The 22,269-nt window shown below is 35.2% G+C and overlaps 1 protein-coding gene and 1 pseudogene across 3 annotated transcripts; both read left to right on the top strand.

Annotated features, from left to right (window-relative positions):
* The first annotated feature begins 11,419 nt into the window (after positions 1-11,419).
* LOC146938316 (protein transport protein SEC13 homolog B) lies at positions 11,420-13,263 on the top strand. Of its 2 annotated transcripts, none has more exons than XM_085752272.1 (2): positions 11,420-11,475; positions 12,152-13,263. In XM_085752272.1, exon 2 carries the CDS (start codon positions 12,156-12,158, stop codon positions 13,059-13,061), a length of 906 nt encoding a protein of 301 aa, XP_085608398.1. In that variant the 5' UTR covers positions 11,420-11,475; positions 12,152-12,155; the 3' UTR covers positions 13,062-13,263. The 2 variants fall into 2 exon arrangements, with proteins under 2 accessions (XP_085608398.1, XP_085608399.1); XM_085752273.1 differs by having other exon boundaries at positions 12,149-13,263.
* A 3,089-nt stretch (positions 13,264-16,352) lies between these two features.
* Positions 16,353-20,250, top strand: LOC146938315 (cyclin-dependent kinase D-2-like; annotated as a pseudogene). Its single transcript, XR_015031260.1, has 6 exons — positions 16,353-16,506; positions 17,907-18,211; positions 18,294-18,402; positions 19,070-19,195; positions 19,623-19,858; positions 19,944-20,250. The product of XR_015031260.1 is annotated as a cyclin-dependent kinase D-2-like (transcript).
* Positions 20,251-22,269: the final 2,019 nt, after the last annotated feature.

Genomic DNA, 22,269 nt, shown 5'->3' with positions numbered 1-22,269 from the left:
ATATATCAAAATCATAAAAATATTTTCATAAACAAACCTTGATCTTAAATCAAGCGATCGCTCATTTTATTTTCTTTCTTAATCAAATCATCAATCAATTTAATTCTACTTAGGGTCATTTTTCTTTCAATATAAAAAATACAAACAAATTCCAATTTGCCACTTGGCTTTCCTTTTTAAAACCTTTTTCAAAAACTAATAAAAAACACAAAACCAATCAAACGTCAATTTCTACCCCGAACTACGAGGTTTGATCCTTCACGGGTACGTAGGCAAAGGACATGCGTCCTTCCAAATCAATAAAAATGTAGATAAATTAGGTCTCTCTTTTCTTTTATCATTTCAAATTCCATTTTTTAAAGCAAGCAAGTTTATAGCACAAAAGTTAAATAAAATCAAGAGGTTCTCGTAGAATACTACGAATATTTAGGGTGTTTAACACCTTCCCTAAATATAACCAACCCCCGAACCCTTAATCCCTAAAAATGTGGTATTTGAACTTTTTTCCACTTTCTTTTGAAAAGAATTAAATGTTCAGTCGTGAAATCAAAAGTGGGTCAGACGCCAAATCAAATGGCCTTTCGACCAGTCCGAAAAATGACGCGACAACATTGATATACCATAAAAAAAAACTTGTAATATTCGGAAAAAAAAAGAAAAGAATATTGTAGATAAATGCTAATTTTTTTTTACATCTTGTTCCTTTTTAAAGTGTTTGAATATGTTTGGCTTGGAAATTATCATTGACATATGTTAACATTTGAATGACTTATAATATAAGTGATGACACATATAACAAATGTCTTTTTCAATTATTCATAACACATTCATAATAATATCCTTCATTTATTTGGTCAAACAAATAGCTTCCATATTTATCTTGCATGATTGATGCATTTATGTGTATCATTAATCATTTAGTAACAAAAGACATTTATCTTGCATGATTGATACATTTATGTGTATCATTTACCTTGTTATTCATAGACTTATTTAAAAATATAGTGGAAAAAATCTAATATGTTTTTTTGTTGTTGGGGTTAACCCTCCGGTCCCAGAGGAAAAGGACCCGGGTAATTCGAGCAAAGAGGAAATTAAAGTCTTAACAAAAATTATTTTTCTTAAATAATTCATCTTTTAGTAGAACTCATTAACCACTTTGAGTCCAATTAATTGTTTCAAATTTACAATTGTTTAAAACAATATTGGAGTTTTCTAAAAATGGTTGCTTTTTTGTACTTGTGTAAATAACAAATGATTAAGTTTATCAAAGCCCCATTCTTTAAAAAAAAAAGAGTTTATCAAAGCCTCCAAATAGATTGTACTACCTCTTTAAGATCGAAAATAATGTTGTGATGAAAAAACTAATCCGAATAAAATAAAAGTATTATACATATAAATGACATAATAAGAAACACCAAATCAATAATCTGAAGGTACACTATTCACTCCGCATAATTTCATTTTTGTGTTAAACTAAAAATTTTGATTGTAGTCATGTTTCGTTGTTTGATAAGATCCAAGATTTGTAGCGCAACACCAAAGTAGACCTTTCCTTCCTTCAAATCCTTCTCAAATTTATAGATCATATTTCTTCATACAATAGCATGAATTTTGTTACCCTGAAAATGCAAATAGTTAATTAGAAGAAGAAAAAAAAAAGGAACTGGATAAAAAAAAATGAAGGAAAACTAAATACAGAATTTTCACACCTACATGCTATAACAAAAAGCACATAAATACAACCACAATGAAAAACAATCATAAAAAGTATACTCGAAACCTAAATTATGGACACAAAATGTCTTTTATTTTATGAGAGGAAGATGGTAGATGAAGATAATGAAAAATAAATTGTCTATATATAGGAAAAAAAATCATGTCAAGATCAATTTTGATTGGCTCATAAAAAATAAATGAGTCATGATCTATTTTGATTGGTTAAGAAAAAAAATTATGAGTCATGATCCATTCTAATTGGTTGATAAAAATATTAAATGCAATGGATACATAATACATAATACATACACAATTAAGTCAACTTTCTTGATCAAAGGTCTAATGCATTGCAAAAAATTTGTTTGAGGAGCATTAAATGCTAGAAGCAAAATGAGGCGCCACGTGTACTTATGCTCATAGAAGTATCCTTTTGTATTATATAAAGATAAAGATGTGGAGTTTGATCTCTGAAAATAGTGATGGGCCTGCATAATTGGTGTAGAAAGCCCAATAAGTACATACCGAATCGAGAGAAAAACAAAAACAAAAAGTAACAACAATGGTTTTTTTTCCTTCCATATTAAGTTTAAAGTGTTTCGTTTGTTTCATATCTCACATGTTCTTACTCTCACTGGCGAATTCTTCATTGTAACACACCGTTTTCCCAACATAAAAATTTCATTTAAAATCAGAGTATTTAATTCATAACGGAATGTCACACACTACTTTAACATCTCAAAACAGATAATAATAATTATCCTTCAAATTCAACATCATGAAAATCTTAAACTGTTGCAGCGGAAAATAGTTCAACATTTAAAAGTCTTGGCACGCAGACCTTATTGGAAAATCTCATAAATTAGTTCATAAAAGAGACACGTAAGGAATAGAAGTAAAAGCAAGCCTCCATCCCGTTACGTATCAGAGCACCTAGACACCAAGTGAGGAGTCCACTCATGAACACCTCTAATATTTATTACCTGCACATTACCCACGGTCGAGGCAACATATACGCAGAAGGGGTGAGATTTCATAATCAATACATTAAGCATATAATCCAATAAAATGCATTTAACAACTTGAACATTAATAACATATCAACAATTAAAAATTAGCATATTTTTCATTTCATAACAAATACAATCATCAAATACCATTACTAATTTTCATCACAAATCATAATCAACTTAACACTCAACTTGACGACACATCTCATCTTTGACCATGCAACTCTATCAACTCAACAACAACTTGACAACACAACTCATTTTTGACCATGCAACTCTATCAACTCAACAACAACTTCACAACTTAAACATCATGAAACTTCTTGATATGCAAATACATGTGGTACCAATCAACAACAAAATGAGCATAATAGGCTCTTCAACGTGTGAGCACAAAGGCTGCCGGGCCTAAAGCCCCCAACTTTAATGAGCACAAAGGCTGCCGGGCCTAAAGCCCCCAACTTTAATGAGCACAAAGGCTGCCGGGCCTAAAGCCCCCGACTTTAATGAGTATGCAATGAACTCAACTTCCAACAACTTAGACAACAACATAAACAACTCATATGACTCATAATCATGGACCACTCCTTAAATTCCACAACATAGACCGACTCATGCAACTTCAAGACACTAACAGTCAATAGCAGGGAACAGCAGCAAGATACAACATTTAATAACATTTGAATGCGTTAACATCATCTAAGGAATGAATTACGTCAACATAAATATCATAATGCATCATTATAACATTCATGCAACCACACTTCTAATCTCAGTCACCTGAACAGACTTCTGGGGCCTATGAAAGCATCCTAAACAGCTCTCTTACTTACTTCTAAGGTCAACTCAAGACTACACGTGCGAAAGGATCGCATCGGGACAATTTTGGGCAACTAACAGCCTAACTCGCAGTGGCGAGTAACTTTGCTCGCAATGGCGAGCAAAACGTGTTTTCTGGAACTCCTAAGACCTTGCTCGCAATGGCGAGCTACCTTGCTCGCAAATGCTAGCGTTACGGGTTACTCGCAATGGCGAGTTGTTTTGCTCGCAATGGCGAGCGATGGCTCCTAGCTCGCAGTTGCGAGTGCTACTGCTCGCAGTTGCGAGCGATGAATGTCAGTACGGCTAGAAACCTAAAAATCACAACTTTTCACCTATTTTCATGATTCCTTCATCCAACTAGCATCTAATTATCATCTTAGGCAATATCTAAGGTCTGTACACTAATTTTGCATCAATATAACATCTTTTCATGGTTCTATTATCAAAATCGATCTTAAACCTAATTCCCAATTCTCACCGAAAACTCAACCTAATCATGCTAAATTCATTCTACAGAATTATACCCTTAATAATATTGAAAATTAGTCTCACCCTTACCTGATAATAGCAGAAATCGATAGCCTCCCTTTGTTCTTCTCTCTTTCTGACTTTTCTCCCTTTTTCTCCAAAAAAACGTATGTATTCTGTTTTCTAACTTTTGTTGTCTATTTATCTCTCATAATTACTCTTCTCACTGCTAATTTACTCATCTCCCAACACAACCCCACTTTTAATATTTTTATTTTATTTCTCATATCTTATTTTATTTAATAATAAAATAAGTCACACCAACATAACAACTTCACAACATCAATATACTTCACATCAATCTAGAAAATCACATAATTTATCTTTAAATCATGCAAACTATTTAAATTCTTAAATCATATAAATATATATATAAATATATAAATCCTCATTAAATTAAGTAAATAATTAAGACGGGCGTTACAACTCTCCCCAACTTATAGAATTTTCGTCCTCGAAAATTTACCTCAAACAAACAACTCTGGATAAGACTCCTGCATCTTATTCTCTAGCTCCCACGTCAAGCTTTCGCCAGTCGTTCCACTCCAAACCACTCTCACTAGAGGTATTTCTTTGCCTCTCAACGTCTTCATTTTGCGGTCATCAATCCTCAAAGGTAAAGTTTCCACCGTAAGGTTGTCCCTAACTTGCACATCATCACTCTGAATCACATGGGACGGGTCTGGAACGTACTTCCTCAGCTGCGACACATGAAACACATCATGCAAATTCGATAAATGCGGTGGTAAGCCAACTCTATAAGCCACCGTGCCAATTCTCTCAGATATCTGATAAGGACCAATAAACTTCGGAGTCAATTCTTTGACTTCAATGCACGACCAACGCCGGTCGTCGGAGTAACTCTCAAGAACACATGGTCTCCCTCTTGGAACTCAAGGTCTTTCTTACGCTTATCATGGTAACTCTTCTGTCGACTCTGCGACGCTTTCATCTTCTCTTGAATCATTTTCACCTTCTCAGTAGTCTGTTGAACAATTTCTGGTCCTAAAACCACACTTTCACCTGTCTCAAACCAACACAACGGAGTCCTACACCTCCGACCATACAAAGCCTCGAAAGGTGCCATCCCAATACTTGAATGATAGCTGTTATTATAAGTGAACTCTATCAATGGAAGATGATTATCCCAAGTTCCACCTTGCTCAAGTACACAAACTCTTAACAAGTCTTCGAGTGACTGAATTGTTCTTTCCGACTGACCATCTGTTTGAGGATGATAAGCCGAATTCAATCTCAACTTAGAGCCTAAAGCCTCTTGCAAACTCTTCCAAAATCTAGAAGTAAATCTTGGATCTCTATCTGACACGATGCTTGAAGGAACACCATGCAGCTTCACAATGTCTCGAATATAAATATCTGCCAACTGAGCCACAGGAAAACTAATATTAATCGGAAGGAAGTGTGCCGACTTCGTCAATCTATCAACAATCACCCAGATCGCGTCATTCCCTTTAGGAGTATTTGGCAAACTCGTCACAAAATCCATGGATATACTATCCCATTTCCATTCTGGTACATCTAACGGTGTCATCAACCCAGCAGGTTTCTGATGTTCTACTTTCGACTTCTGACAAATCAGACAAGAGTACACAAATTGTGCTACATCACATTTCAATCCAGACCACCAAAACAACTTCTTCAAGTCATGATACATCTTTGTAGCTCCCGGATGAATACTTAAGCTACTCCTATGACTCTCTTCAAGAATCATCTTCCTTATCTCATCATTGTCTTGAATACAAATCCTACCTCGAAACCTCAACACACCTTGATCATCTACCTTGAAGTCACTATCTTCAGTTTGGTTACTAGCAACCGACAAGTCCACAAACTTAACATTAGCTTTCTGCGCATCTTTAATATCTTTTAAGAAATCATTATCAATTCTCAGCATTCCTAGCTTAACGCTTCGAGACGACATTTCACAAACTAAGCTCATATCTCTAAACTGTTCAAGCAATTCAAATTCCTTCACCATCATAGCGGACATATGTAAACTCTTCCTACTTAAGGCATCTGCAACAACATTGGCTTTACCCAGATGGTAATTCAAACTAAAGTCATAATCTTTCAACAATTCGAGCCACCTCCGCTGTCGCATATTCAATTCTTTCTGATCAAACAAATACTTCAAGCTCTTGTGATCACTAAACACCTCAAATCTCGAACCATACAAGTAATGTCTCCAAATCTTAAGGACAAATACGACTGCAGCTAATTCAAGGTCATGAGTAGGATAGTTTCGTTCATGAGTTCTCAACTGTCTTGATGCATAAGCAACAACTTTACCATCTTGCATAAGCACACCGCCTAAGCCCAATTTGGACGCGTCACAATACACCACAAAAGGTTCATCAGGTTTTGGTAAAATCAAAACTGGAGCCGTCGTCAAACGCTTTTTCAATTCATTGAAACTGTTCTCACAATGAACATCCCACACATAGGTTTTACCTTTACACGTCAACTGTGTTAACGGAAGTGCTAACTTAGAAAATCCTTCTATAAATCTTCGGTAATAACCTGCCAAACCCAAAAAGCTTCTAATCTCTGTAACTGACTTAGGAGTCTCCCATTGTGATACTGCTTCAACTTTAGATGGATCGACTGCAATACCATTACCAGAAATAACATGGCCAAGAAAACTTACCTCATTCAACCAGAATTCACACTTAGACAATTTAGCATACAACTTCTTCTCTTTCAGCACTTGCAAGACAATCTTCAAATGTTCTGCATGTTCTTCTTCTGTCTTAGAGTAAATCAAGATATCATCGATGAATACAACCACGAAGCGATCCAAAAATGCATGGAAAATACGATTCATATACTCCATAAACACGCCAGGCGCATTACTCACACCAAAAGGCATCACCTTATATTCATAATGACCATATCGCGTCCTAAAGGCCGTCTTCTGCATATCTTCATCTTTTACTTTTATCTGATGATAATCCGACCTCAAATCAATCTTGCTGAACACACGTGCACCCACTAGCTGGTCCATCAAATCATCAATTCTAGGAAGTGGATATCTATTCTTTATAGTTACTTTATTCAGTTGTCGATAATCAATGCACAACCTCATACTTCCATCTTTCTTCTTAACCAACAATACCGGCGCTCCCCAAGGTGAAACACTCGGTCTTATGAACTTCTTATCTAGGAAATCTTCCAACTGTTTCTTCAACTCAACCAACTCAGAAGCTGACATACGGTAAGGTGTCATAGACACAGGCTTCGTTCCCGGAACAAGATCAATAGAAAATTCAACTTCTCTCTCCGGTGGTACATCGGGAATTTCATCAGGGAAAACTTCAGGAAAATCACACACCACTTGCAACTTATCAATCGCTGCTTGATTCTCCAAAGATAAGGATGCCATCAAGGAAAACATCAAGATTCCATCGCGTTCTAATTGCTTCAGCTGCTTAGTAGACAAAAATTCTGCTCCACTTTCCTCTTCAGCAGAAGAGAAACGCACCGACTTACTAAAGCAATTAATGAGAACATGGTTGTACTCTAACCAGTTCATACCAAGAATTACATCCATTCCACTAAGAGGCAGTTAAACTAAATCAATCTCAAAATCACGATCAAACATAGACAAAGGACATCGTAAACAAACAAGAGAAGTAGTCACCGAACCCTTAGCTGGAGTTTCGACAACCATTTCTCCACTCATATCAGACACAGCAAGACCCAACTTAGAAGCACAATCAAAAGCAACAAAACAATGTGTAGCACCAGTATCAATAATAGCAACTAAAGGAGTATTGTTAATATAACAAGTACCTCTGATCAAACGATCCTCATTTTCAGTCTGAGTACCAGTCAAAGCAAACACTTTTCCTCTAGTCTGAGTCTTCTTCGGATTCGTACACTGAGACCCAATATGACCCTCTTCTTTGCAGTTAAAACACACAATGTCCCCATGCTTACACTCTGCAAGTGTATGTCCTTTACTGCCACAACGAAAGCACCGTTTAATATCCTTAGTACAAGCATTACTCTTATGGCCTTTCTCGCCACAAGTGTAACAAACAATCTCAGCACCAGCATCCTTCTTGTTTGACCTCCTCTCATCATTGGCTCTCCCTTTTCCTTTGTCAGCAGGAGCACTGTAAGGCTTTGGGTGACTTTGTTGGCCCTTACCCCTCTTCTCACTCATAATCTTATAATGAGCTTTGCTGTCATCTTCATAGATTCTGCATCTGCTCACCAAAGCAAAAAAGTCACGGATCTGTTGGTAACCAATGGATCGCTTAATATCAGCACGCAAACCATTCTCAAACTTGATACACTTAGAGAACTCAGCATTGTCCCCCGTGTAGTGTGGATAGAACTGAACCAGCTATACAAACTTTGCTGCATACTCTGTCACCGACATGTTTCCTTGCTTCAGCTCAAGGAACTCGATCTCTTTTCTCCCGCGAACATCCTCAGGAAAATATCTGTTTAGGAACTCTCTCTTAAACACAGCCCAAGTAATAACTGCATCATCCTGCTCTAGGATAGGTTGGAGGCTCACCCACCAGTCATCAGCTTCCTCAGCCAGCATATGCGTTCCAAAACGCACCTTCTGATCATCAGTACATTGCATAACTCTGAAAATTATTTCAACCTCCTTGAGCCACGTCTGTGCTCCATCCGGGTCGTACCTTCCTTTGAAAGTATGAGGATGATTTCTCAGAAAGGTCTCCAACATCCTCACATCAGCATTCGCACCAGCACCAGCATTTGGATGTTGTCCCACAGCTTGGGCTACAGCTTCCAAAGCAGCAGCAATCGCAGCATCATTTCTTCCAGCCATTCTAGTCCTCTTATAGCAGATAAAATTCGCAGCCTCCAGATCTCTTCTCTGCACAACACACAAGAATTAGAATAACATAATAATGGTATTCCAACTCCTAAAGACACAATTCGACTCACTACTTGGCCGGACGGACCGACCTGCTCTGATACCAATTGTAACACCCCGTTTTCCCAACATAAAAATTTCATTTAAAATCAGAGTATTTAATTCATAACGGAATGTCACACACTACTTTAACATCTCAAAACAGATAATAATAATTATCCTTCAAATTCAACATCATGAAAATCTTAAACTGTTGCAGCGGAAAATAGTTCAACATTTAAAAGTCTTGGCACGCAGGCCTTATTGGAAAATCTCATAAATTAGTTCATAAAAGAGACACGGAAGGAATAGAAGTAAAAGCAAGCCCCCATCCCGTTACGTATCAGAGCACCTAGACACCAAGTGAGGAGTCCACTCATGAACGCCTCTAATCTTTATTACCTGCACATTACCCACGGTCGAGGCAACATATACGCAGAAGGGGTGAGATTTAATAATCAATACATTAAGCATATAATCCAATAAAATGCACTTAACAACTTGAACATTAATAACATATCAACAATTAAAAATTAGCATATTTTTCATTTCATAACAAATACAATCATCAAATACCATTACTAATTTTCATCACAAATCATAATCAACTTAACACTCAACTTGACGACACAACTCATCTTTGACCATGCAACTCTATCAACTCAACAACAACTTGACAACACAACTCATTTTTGACCATGCAACTCTATCAACTCAACAACAACTTGACAACTTAAACATCATGAAACTTCTTGATATGCAAATGCATGTGGTACCAATCAACAACAAAATGAGCATAATAGGCTCTTCAACGTGTGAGCACAAAGGCTGCCGGGCCTAAAGCCCCCAACTTTAATGAGTATGCAATGAACTCAACTTCCAACAACTTAGACAACAACATAAACAACTCATACGACTCATAATCATGGACCACTCCTTAAATTCCACAACATAGACCGACTCATGCAACTTCAAGACACTAACAGTCAATAGCAGGGAACAGCAGCAAGATACAACATTTAATAACATTTAAATGCGTTAACATCATCTAAGGAATGAATTACATCAACATAAATATCATAAAGCATCATTATAACATTCATGCAACCACACTTCTAATCTCAGTCACCTGAACAGACTTCTGGGGCCTATGAAAGCATCCTAAACAGCTCTTTTACTTACTTCTAAGGTCAACTCAAGACTACACGTGCGAAAGGATCGCATCGGGACAATTTTGGGCAACTAACAGCCTAACTCGCAGTGGCGAGTAACTTTGCTCGCAATTGCGAGCAAAACGTGTTTTCTGGAACTCCTAAGACCTTGCTCGCAATGGCGAGCTACCTTGCTCGCAAATGCGAGCGTTACGGGTTACTCGCAATGGCTCCTAGCTCGCAGTTGCGAGTGATACTGCTCGCAGTTGCGAGCGATGAATGTCAGTACGGCCAGAAACCTAAAAATCACAACTTTTCAACTATTTTCATGATTCCTTCATCCAACTAGCATCTAATTATCATCTTAGGCAATATCTAAGGTCTGTACACTAATTTTGCATTAATCTAACATCTTTTCATGGTTCTATCATTAAAATCGATCTTAAACCTAATTCCCAATTCTCACCGAAAACTCAACCTAATCATGCTAAATTCATTCTACATAATTATACCCTTAATAATATTGAAAATTAGTCTCACCCTTACCTGATAATAGCAGAAATCGATAGCCTCCTTTTGTTCTTCTCTCTTTCTGACTTTTCTCCCTTTTTCTCCAAAAAAACGTACGTATTCTGTTTTCTAACTTTTGTTGTCTATTTATCTCTCATAATTACTCTTCTCACTGCTAATTTACTCATCTCCCAACACAACCCCACTTTTAATATTTTTATTTTATTTCTCATATCTTATTTTATTTAATAATAAAATAAGTCACACCAACATAACAACTTCACAACATCAATATACTTCACATCAATCTAAAAAATCACATAATTTATCTATAAATCATGCAAACTATTTAAATTCTTAAATCATATATATATATATATATATATATATATATATATATATATATATATATATATATAGGGATTTGCTAGAACACACCCACTAGTTTTTATGTGGAGTGTTTTAGCAAGCTACACCTTAAGGTGTGTTTAACTACTTTTTAGTTATATCTTTGCTAAAACACACCTTCTAAAATATAAGTGGGTGTATCCTAGCAAATGCCTATAGGAGTTGCTAACATACACCCACTTATTTTTTAGAAGGTGTGTTTTAGCAACATTCACCTTAAGGTGTGTTTAACAACTTTTTAGTTATATCTTTGCTAAAACACACCTTAATAAAAACTAGTGGGTGTATCCTAGCAAACCCCATATATATATATATATATATATATAAAATCCTCATTAAATTAAGTAAATAATTAAATCTCCGGTCACCACCTTCCGTTTCATCACTCTCTACCGTCTCACTTCCTTCTCAGGTCATCTCTCTCACTCGATCTGTTCAAATTTCAACCTAGATCTTCACATTTTGTCTCAATTTCGCGATTCCTCCTAAATTTTTGTTGTTGGTTTATTTAGGGTTTTATCATTCTAATTTCTTCAATTATCAATCATTGCACGAATTTTTTGTTTCCCGTTTTGTCTTGATTTTTTTCATGGGTTTTTCAATTTGAATCGTTTGTGGATTTTGGATTATAGAATCTGAAACAGGACATCACCGAGAGATAGAGTTGTTGCAATCTAACATTAGAACATGTGCTCTAACAAAATAGCTCCACAGATCCTTTTTACGTTACTTTGCATCGTATCTGATTTAGATATAGATAATGTTTATTTATGTAGATTGTATTGGATCTCATGTCTAAGATTTTTGTTGCCTTAATGAATGTTAGTAACCATGGTGAATTTGATAAAATCACCATGATTTTGGTGAAATTACAAAGTGTGTCTTTTGCCAAAATCACATGAACACACTGTGATTCTGTCAAACTCACTGCTAATCCGAAAGTTCATTTGAATTAGCAAATTAAATAAGATTTTAGTTTAGTTATTTTCAAACGACCTTGGTATTTTTTAATATATGTTTTTGGCTACTTTTATTTGGAAATGGTTGCTTGAAACTAATTATTTGAATTATTGATATGTTGATAGCAGAAACATGCCTTCTCAGAAGGTTGAAACTGGTCATCAAGACATAGTCCACGATGTTGCAATGGATTACTATGGAAAGAGGCTAGCAACAGCTTCATCGGATCACACGATTAAGATAATTGGTGTAAGCAATTCAGCCTCTCAGCATCTAGCAACTTTGACTGGTCACCAAGGGCCTGTTTGGGAGGTTGTGTGGGCTCACCCTAAGTTTGGTTCCCTTCTCGCTTCATGTTCCTATGACGGACGCGTCATTCTTTGGAAGGAGGGTAACCAGAATGAATGGATCCAAGCTCATGTCTTTGATGAGCATAAGTCGTCTGTGAATTCAGTTGCTTGGGCGCCTCATGAGTTGGGTCTCTGCTTGGCTTGTGCTTCATCTGATGGGAATATTTCGGTATTTACTGCAAGGGCAGATGGTGGATGGGACACCTCAAGGATTGATCAAGCTCACCCAGTTGGTGTGACTTCTGTTTCTTGGGCTCCTTCAATGGCGCCGGGTGCTCTTGTTGGTTCAGGATTACTTGATCCTGTGCAGAAGCTTTGCTCTGGTGGTTGTGATAATACTGTTAAGGTGTGGAAGCTTAGCAATGGACAGTGGAAGATGGATTGCTTCCCTGCACTTCAGATGCATAATGATTGGGTTCGAGATGTTGCTTGGGCACCGAATTTGGGACTTCCTAAATCTACTATTGCTAGTGCGTCGCAAGACGGTAAAGTGATCATATGGACTGTTGGCAAAGAAGGGGATCATTGGGAAGGCAAGGTTTTGAATGATTTCAAGACCCCTGTTTGGAGGGTATCATGGTCTTTGACAGGAAATATATTGGCTGTGGCTGATGGAAACAACAATGTCACATTATGGAAAGAAGCCGTAGATGGGGAATGGCAACAGGTGACAACAGTGGAGCCATAGATATTGATTGTTCAGGTCGTGTTTTGTTAATTTTTAAACTATGGTTAAATTTTCATTTTGAAATATAATTGACATCTTGTTTCTTTTCGCGTATTACACAGTTTATTAGTTGTGCTTCATAATACATTAGTTCCTTGAGTTTTAATATTGTGATCCAATGAATATTCTCTGTTTGCAAGAATGAAGTTGAATAGTTTTATCATTCCTTCTTTTATAGACTAGAAGGCTGTTTTTTAGTATATAGTGTGACATTTCATTCAAATTTTGGATCTCTATCTATACTGGGAGTTGCATAGTTTTATGGCCGTTGTATTTAATTTTGGACGCTCGTTTAATTGCTTTTGTTGCTTTGAGAGTTTGATGTGTGGTATAAAGATGATTCTCTCTCACTGTAATGAACTTGTCAATGTGTGGCTGTAGGATTCATATTATTGTCAAAGGCAAGATCTTCTTTGCTTTTCTCTATGTTTTGGAAGAAATTTTTCCCGTTTCTCCTCTTTCTCTATTCATAGAACATATTTCAATTGATTGATTGTTAGATGCCGCTGCATCATGACTAATCGCTGCGAGGAATATCCCGTTTAATATGAATTAAATATTTGTTGATGTGTATTATTAATTTTAGCTGTATGGATTGATTATAGTCCAAAAAAATCCACGTGTGTTGATTATGCTAAGAAACAACTACGTTCTTAGTTGTTGGTTTATTAACAGAGTGAAGAATGTGGAAGTGTTGAACAAATTCCAACTACGCGTACAAGTTTTATTTGCCATTTGATTTTGAAATCTCAGATTATATGGTGTTTCTTCCCCGCTCAACCCTTACCCATTTGCCTCCCTTGTCCATGGTTACCCTCTGCCGTTACTTAGGTTCAAAAAATAGACACAGTTCAGTAATGCTCATCTGGCAACTTATACTGATTGATCTGATTGAATGATTTCTGAGATTTTTTATCTCTCTACACCCACACACACCTACAAACATGTTTGTTTGGTGAATATTGTTGTTATATCACCTGGTACCTTTTTGATTTTTGGGGTTTCATTCCTCGACAATATGTAGGCGTAAAGTCCCAAGAGAACAACATTTCACCGTTTTGATATGTTGGAAGTACCTTTAAGGACCTTTTCAAACATTAAAGTGCGGTGTCCCTCTATCTTATAAATTCAACGTTGTGGATAGTAACCTAGAATCAAAATTAAAATTAGAAGTTCTGGATCTTCCTTTCATCTACTCAGAATTGAAATTGGAAATGAAAATCGAAATGAAAGAGGAATCAGGCTTATTGCTTACGAAGTTTAGAAATAGAAGTTAAAAGAGATTATTCAAATTAACTGTGTTTATGAAGCTTGAGGGTAAACAATTTGAATGTGGATACGTTAAGAAGGAACTATTGTCCCTTAATTAGGAACTACTAATAGCATTTTTTAAATTTGAGCAAAAGCGATTCGACGTCAAATGACACATTAGAGTATTATCGGGCACAATTTTCTAAAGCTGCAATCAAACTTATGTTAACTTCAAGTTAAGGCGTTTTGTGCCAACTAAGTGTATATTTGGTATCACGGTGGCGGTATGTTAGAATAACAGAATCAGAGTGGGTGGGTCATTGTGATTGTGACATTGGACCGTGATGTCAAGCAGACAAAAAATAAAATGCAATCGGTGATGTCAACCATAGACTAAAAAAAAGCAATTACAGAAGTTTACATTGGAATGATAGTGAAGGAATAAGGACGAGAAACACGATGAAACTTGAAAGTATCATCATTTTTAGTTCAATAGCTGCATTTAGTTTTCCATTGAAAATGTATCGGACCAAATTTTAAAATGTATCATCATTTTTTTTTTCTTTCCTTTTTCTATTCAAGTATTCAGAAACGATAGAGCAATAGACAATGGAGGCTGTCAATTACAATTTACAGAGTATCCAAGAGTTCTCTTTTTTCTTCTTAAAAAACTGCATTCAAACTATCATTGAAAACATATTGAGGTTGTGCTTGGTTGACAAAAGTTGATTTTCAACGAATTGATTTTATAAAACTGATTTTAGTTAAAATTGCGTTGAATGGGAAGTAGTATATGTTTAAATATATTCACGTAAAAGTTAAGTGAACAAGTCAAAAATTTTAATGCCTAATTTCAATTTAAAATACCATTACACTGAATTCAAAAATCTTCGAATGTTTGTCTATCCCTTCATCCAAACACAACTCAACAAGATGTAGCCTTGGTGGTCTTATTATAAGAAAAGAAAAGGAGAAGAAAAAGATAGAATTTAACACCACCAAATTGGTTAAAATATTGGTTATATCAATGTAAATTTTTGAATTTTTGAACATGTGTCTTTAGAGTACAGGTTAGTAATATTTGAGAAAAATTATACTCTTTAGAAAGATTCAAACCGTGATAACATTAGTCAATGCAGATTGATTCAATTGATAAGTAGTTGATTCATATTTTGTAAAAGTGTGAGTTCAACTTCTGTTGTCAACGTAAAAACTTTTTGTTGGGTGATTTGTATATATCCATGTAAACTTGTCTTGACCCCTAGTGAGTTCTCGGATAAGCTCATTTAAATATATATTTTTCTCATAAAAGAATAGTATAGTAACCTTACATTAATGGTAAACAAAAACCAGGTTATTCGGCTTTGATGGTTCAACTTTAGTCAAACAACTGATGGTTGAAAAGTACTCACTCCGTTCCAAAATGTAAGAAAAATAAACTCACTTTCTTTGTCTCAAATTATAAGGAAATAAACAAATTTTTATCTTATTTAATCTTGTTATTTTTTAGAAAACCTTCATTTCCAAGATTTTTTAACCTTTTCTCTTGAAATTAAATGCAAATTATATCCAATTTTCTTTCTCTCCCATTTTCTCCATAATCAATAGCCAATGCAAATTATTTTTCCATCTTCACATAAACTTATTCCAAAGAAAATACATAAAGTTATACTCCAAATTATTAAGTTTTCTTAATACGTGTGAATTGAGTTTTTTTCTTATAAGTTACACCCTCCGGTCACTAATATAAGCAAAAATCCACTTTTTAGATACATTCAATTAATGATGTATGTGACATATAATAAAGACTACATACATCATTAATTGAATGTATCTAAAGAGTGGATTTTTGCTTATATTAGTGACCAGGGGTGTATAATTTAAGACGGAGGCAATAGTTGTCCGGAACGAACCGGTCCGGTTTTCCATTGAACCGACCGGCCTGGTTTTAACAACGTTGATAAACCACCCAAATTTAACCTAACGGTTTGTATAAATTCTCAATTTTCGCATATGAATTTTTCTTGACAGTAAAAACCTTTGAGCGAAAATGGCAGAAGTGAATCCGTGTAAAAAACTAGCAGACAGGTATCTGAAGCGCGAAGTTCTTGGTGAAGGTACCTATGGTGTCGTGTTCAAAGCCATTGATACCCAGGTTTCTTTTTCATCCTTTTAAACAATTATTAAAACTAATTATTATGATCACTTCTCAGTTCAAAAATTATGATTAGATGAGTTTGATTATGTTATAGTAATGTGTAATAAGATGAAACTGCATTTTATATTGAACCTTTGAGTAATGTGAAAGGGAATATTCATGTATATGCTCAGTTGCACCGACACGTCTGATCAAAGGCGTGTTAGTGTCTAACAATGACATATGTGATTATATTCAATTATGTCATTTTTTAAAATTACGTGTGTGGACGTATCGGTGTCAATGTCATGTCTGTGTTAGCGCTTCATAGTGTATATGTATTTTATGCTTAATTCATGTATATGCTTTCTATCTCTGACACGTCTGATCAAAAGTGTGTTCAATATCCGACAAATGTGATTACATTTACAATCAATTATGTAATTTTTTAAAAATTATTACTGGTGTTGTCAGTGTCGATATCGTGTCTCATGTTCGTGTCTGTATCACTGCTTCATAGTGTATATGTCTCTTAAGCTGTGTGAGAATGAATTTTTAAAGCTGTCCATTCTTCTTATAATTTGTAATTGAGAATTCAAACTTTTTATTTAGAATAAACAGTCATTTTGGTATGTAAATGTGTGACTAAGGAGTGACACATTTGAGAATGTTTATGGTAATTTTGATTAATTCAAAAACTAAAGCGACAGTAGTGTCGGACACATTCAGGAACTACATAGGATCTTTACACTTTTTCTGTTTTTGTGATTGAGTATATTTAATGGAATCAGCCTTAGAGTTCATGCAATTTTTTGTGTTGTGAATTGTGATGCAAATCTAATAGTAAGGAGTAGCATTGTCGATTGTGTGGAGAATAGCAGTTTGTTCTAATTCCGCTACACTACCCAAGAAATTCTGCTACGCTACAGTACTATAGCGACACTATTCAAATTTCACTAGTCAACAGTAGTCAAGTTGATTTTTGTGTTTGTTTGTTTTCTGATTTTATTTTGAGTGTGGAGGGCATTTTGTGGTTAAGGAACAACATGGATCTTTATTGATTCACTTTTTTGGTTTTTGTGGTTAAGTATGTTAATGGAATCGGCATTCGGGTTCATGGAATCTGTTGTGTTGTGAATTGCGGTGTGAATATGTTTACTTTTTGATTAATTCGAAAACTATAGCGACAGTAGTGTCAGACACATTCAGAGACTAAAATGACTGTTCACATTCTATTTTTATAATTGTTTTAGGGAGTTGGTATGTATTCTAGATTACTAGTTGATTGTGTTCATTCATTTCTTCACGAGCTGGCCTTTTATTCAATAATAAAAAGGATAGTACATTAGTACTACTGCATTCTACTGTTATCATATGGTTCTTAGCTTCTTTTAAAGACTTGTTGATTTCATGGATAGACCGGACAAATGGTTGCAATTAAGAAGATTCGGAAACGGATTGATGAGCCGCTGGACGGGGTGAATTTTACAGCTCTTAGAGAAATCAAACTTCTCAAAGAGCTCAAACATCCAAACATTGTTGATTTGATTGATGTATTCCAATATAAACAGAATTTGCATCTTGTTTTTGAATACATGGAGACAGATCTTGAAGCTGTCATAAGAGACTGAAATATTTTCCTTTCACCGGGTGATATTAAATCTTACCTTCTAATGATACTAAAAGGTCTTGCTTATTGTCACAAAAAATGGGTTTTGCATAGGTGGGTTACAATATTGACCTGGTTATTACAAAATTGTTTGTTTTAGTTCTTAGCTGAAAAGTTTGCTTGTATATACTTTTAGGGATGTGAAACCAAACAACTTGTTGATAGGACAAAATGGACAGCTCAAACTTGCAGATTTTGGTTTATCACAGATATTTGGAGACCCAGAACATGAGTTCCCTGATCAGGTTTGTTTCTTATGGATATAATAGCTTATGGGAGTATGTGCTTTGATGTCTTTGAAAATTAACTGATTGATTTTAATATAAGTCAGCATTCGTAGTAGTCTGTGAAATAAAACTTAATCATACCGTTAATCATCCCATTTCCTCATTAGTTTGCAATCGAACCAGCAAAATTTGCACAAATGTTAGATGATTAGAGTTCATAAGGCCGAAATGGTTTTGTTTACAGTCAGCTTTGACTTATATGGTAATTTAATTTAAATATACATATACACGAAAAACCAAAAGGGTATTACACAGCGGGGTTAACCTTGAAACCTGCTTGCTATTGCTTGTTTTTGTTCCCCAGACCTAATTAGGACAAGGAGTGGGAAAAATATTCTCTTCTAGATACCATGCATTGCATTGCATTGGTGTATTCAAGAAGTTTACTGGGTGTTGGTGTATGTGTTCAAGGACTGTAATTGTCGACGATCACCATGTCTTAGACTGACTGTGAAGAGTGGTGTACAATATATTAAACTAGTAGCAACATGCATACCTGTTTCTTTTGGAACCCTTGTCTTTTGTTATATCTTGTGCATAACATCGAACATTACTTGTTTCATATTATTTGTTTGTATTTTCAACTTCTCATAATGGATTTACAATTTTCTCTATACATTAATAGGCATTTGCTCGGTGGTACAGAGCGCTTGAGCTATTATTTGGTGCCAAGAAGTATGGTTCAGGGGTAGATGTTTGGGCTGCAGCTTGTGTATTTGCTGAACTTCTTCTTCGTAGACCCTTTTTGGAGGTAAGCCAAGATTGTCATAGTGATGAGGTTTATATTTGGATTACTTTTGTTATAAATGATAAATGGTTTTTAATTATCCGGCCATCTTAACTTCACTTGACTTCGCTTGTGATGAGATCGACCATTTAATTTTGTCATCTAGTTAAAGTTGCAGTCTGAGTAAACCATTCAAAGTGTTTTGGTGATATAGAATTAGGCAAGGTCCTGTTGATTTTGATGTTTATAGGCACTATTGACTATTCAAGGCTTTTTAAGTGAATTATGATTTGGCTTTTATCTTATTCTGTTTTTTTGTTTGTTTTGGTGCAGTTTTTTTTCTTCTTCATAAGATCTAAGTGTGCTATGTCATTTATTTGCTTTTCATCTTTTTATGAATTGGCTCCTTTCTTCCTCTTAGTGATTTCTCGAGTTTGTTATCATTTGGTAGGGTTCAACTGATACACATCAAACACGGAAGATTTTCACAGCATTTGGAACCCCATCACCTTCCCAGTGGCCTGATATGACGTACCTTAAATATTATGTTCAAGAAAAATATATTTCTGCTCCCCCGTTGCGTTCTTTATTTCCAATGGCAAGTGATGATGCTTTAGATTTGTTGTCAAAGATGTTTACCTATGATCCAAATGCTAGAATTTATGCTCAGAAAGCATTATAACACATGTATTGCTTTATAACTTCTACTAAAAATATAATTTATTATTTCCTATCTTTTCCTATGATTTCAATCTCTCCTCTTCCATTATAGGTACTTTTCTTCTGCACCTCTGCCCACCGATCCAGAAAAGCTTCCAAGACCTGTTCCCAAGAGGGAATCTATGGTCTCAGATCTGAGTTCTGTTCAATTATCACCTTCAAGAAAGATTAGAAGAGTGATGCCTAGGTGTGATGGATTTGAAGGCAATAAGTTGGAAAGAATTAAGATTGATGATAATGTTGGTAATTTCAAACAGACAGTTGGCGATAATACTGGCACAAATGAGCCCACACCAAATTCACTAAATTTTTCCGTCTTTGGATTAAAATCTCCAAATAGACCAACAATTACCAGGTAAGCAATATTTCTCATTTAGTAATTTCAAAGTGGCTTAATAATTTTTTCTCTAGTTTCAAGCCTGCCAAACAAAAATCAAATATTATTATTCTTGAGCTTACATATTAAACCACAAACATTTTACTTCTCTTGACGTTGGAAGATATGCAAGACTTATATTGTGCGGTTTGTTTGTTGAATTTTTGATTGTTGAAGTTATGAGTTTTAGAGAAAAGGAGAAGAGAAAGAGTAAAGACTTCTTGTTAGGATATAGAATATTCGCTAATGATAGTTAAAGTAGTTATAGATTGTTAGAGACGTTAGTTAGTTTGGATTATAGTTATGAGTTGTCATAGAAATTAGTTGTCATTCGAATTAGTTTGAGAGTATGTGCCTAAATAGGAGAACGCAAAGGTTAAAGAGGATATTTGAATATTATAATAGCTTGATACAAAGACTGAGCATTAACCTTTATATACTAATTCAAGACTGTAGTATATCGTAAACAAATAGGAAAACCGAATAACAACTTACAGCAGTAACCAAGAAACATAAAAAACAATCTTATGCTAAAGATAAAAAACTAATCTTAAGAGATAAAGATATCATAAGATATTCGCTTATATTCTTTAACTCCATCATGTCTTTTAATTAATTTCTGTTTCCTTTTTCTGCAGTGCTGACAGATCACATTTGAAAAGGAAATTAGATTTAGATTTCCAGTAGGCAAAATGAATATTCTTTTGTCCTTGCATCAGTGCATGAAGTTTGATGCGTGTATCATTCCTTATCTCTGTCCATCTGTATGAAGCTACCTTGAATGTGCAGAAACTTAGAGGAAGCAGTTGCAGTAACAGCAGATTATAGAATAAAAAAATAGTAACCATACTTTGGATCTTCTTTGGCCCTTCCATTTCCGGTGCATGAAAGAATAATGCTATTTTTAACTTTCATAGAAAAAATATATACTAACAATGACTCAATGTGAGACTTATTGATTACTCTTAAGAGTACAATGCGTATTTTCTCGGGTGCGTCAGACAGGTTGTATATTGAACTTTTTTTGTTTTTTTGTTGAGTGGTAAAGATTTCATTCAACAAACGGAAGGAAAACAGAAAAATATTACAGACAATAGGTTTAATGGCAGTAATACAACATTTAGTGTTAAGAGAACCAACTACGACAGCCGCATGAGTTGCTATTGACATCCTTTGCATATTGTGATTCATAGCTAGTACAGACTCCATCTAACCCCATTGCTTCAGCTACGTAAGGTTCTACTTCAATATTGTATAAAAGGCTAGCTGAGACTACCTTCAAAACATCCAACATCAACAAAAATGTGGTTTTCTATACAATTTTTTATTCAAGCCATTGTTTTGGGGATTATGGAGGTTTTGGTTCATGTATATATAGTTGTGCATCAAAGGGAAGTCTAAACAAAGGGATTGTAGAGAAGAAAAACATTCTCTACAAACAAGCAATGAGCGTCCCAGTTACACTCTCCATTGACATGAGTAACACAAACATAATTAAAAAGCAACCAATTTCATCTTAATGTTAGAAGCAATTGATCCCCAGTAGCTTCGAGGAGACATCTTGGTCTTGAGTGCCTTTGATTAAATTTCTCAATTCATCTTGAATTTTATAGATTTGAAGCAACAGTCATGCACAAAATCAACTGAGCGAATCAATACTTGAGCTTCTGCGACTGCCATCGATGCATCACCCATTCCTTTGGTTTTTCCAATTTTCCACAGCCCAATGACCCTCCAAGGGAAGGTTTGCATCACAATTTGCCTTATAGAAATTGAGGAGGAACCCATATAGAAATTTGTTTCATCATTTCCATGTCAACAGAAAGGAAAACACTATCAATTAGGCTATTGCTCAGACAATTGTTTTCAACATAAAAAATGTCCCTAATCATACCGGAACATTTTACTCGTTAACGCATACCACATACAATGTGCAATCCGAAACATATCCTACCTCCTTGGAGAGTGTCATTACATATTTTCAAAAAAGGAAAATGCTAAC

Source organism: Medicago sativa, chromosome 3, assembly GCF_051527215.1.
Source record: "Medicago sativa cultivar Bolivia chromosome 3, Bolivia_mono, whole genome shotgun sequence".
NCBI lineage: Eukaryota > Viridiplantae > Streptophyta > Magnoliopsida > Fabales > Fabaceae > Medicago > Medicago sativa.
This window is presented reverse-complemented; position numbering and strand designations above follow the sequence as displayed.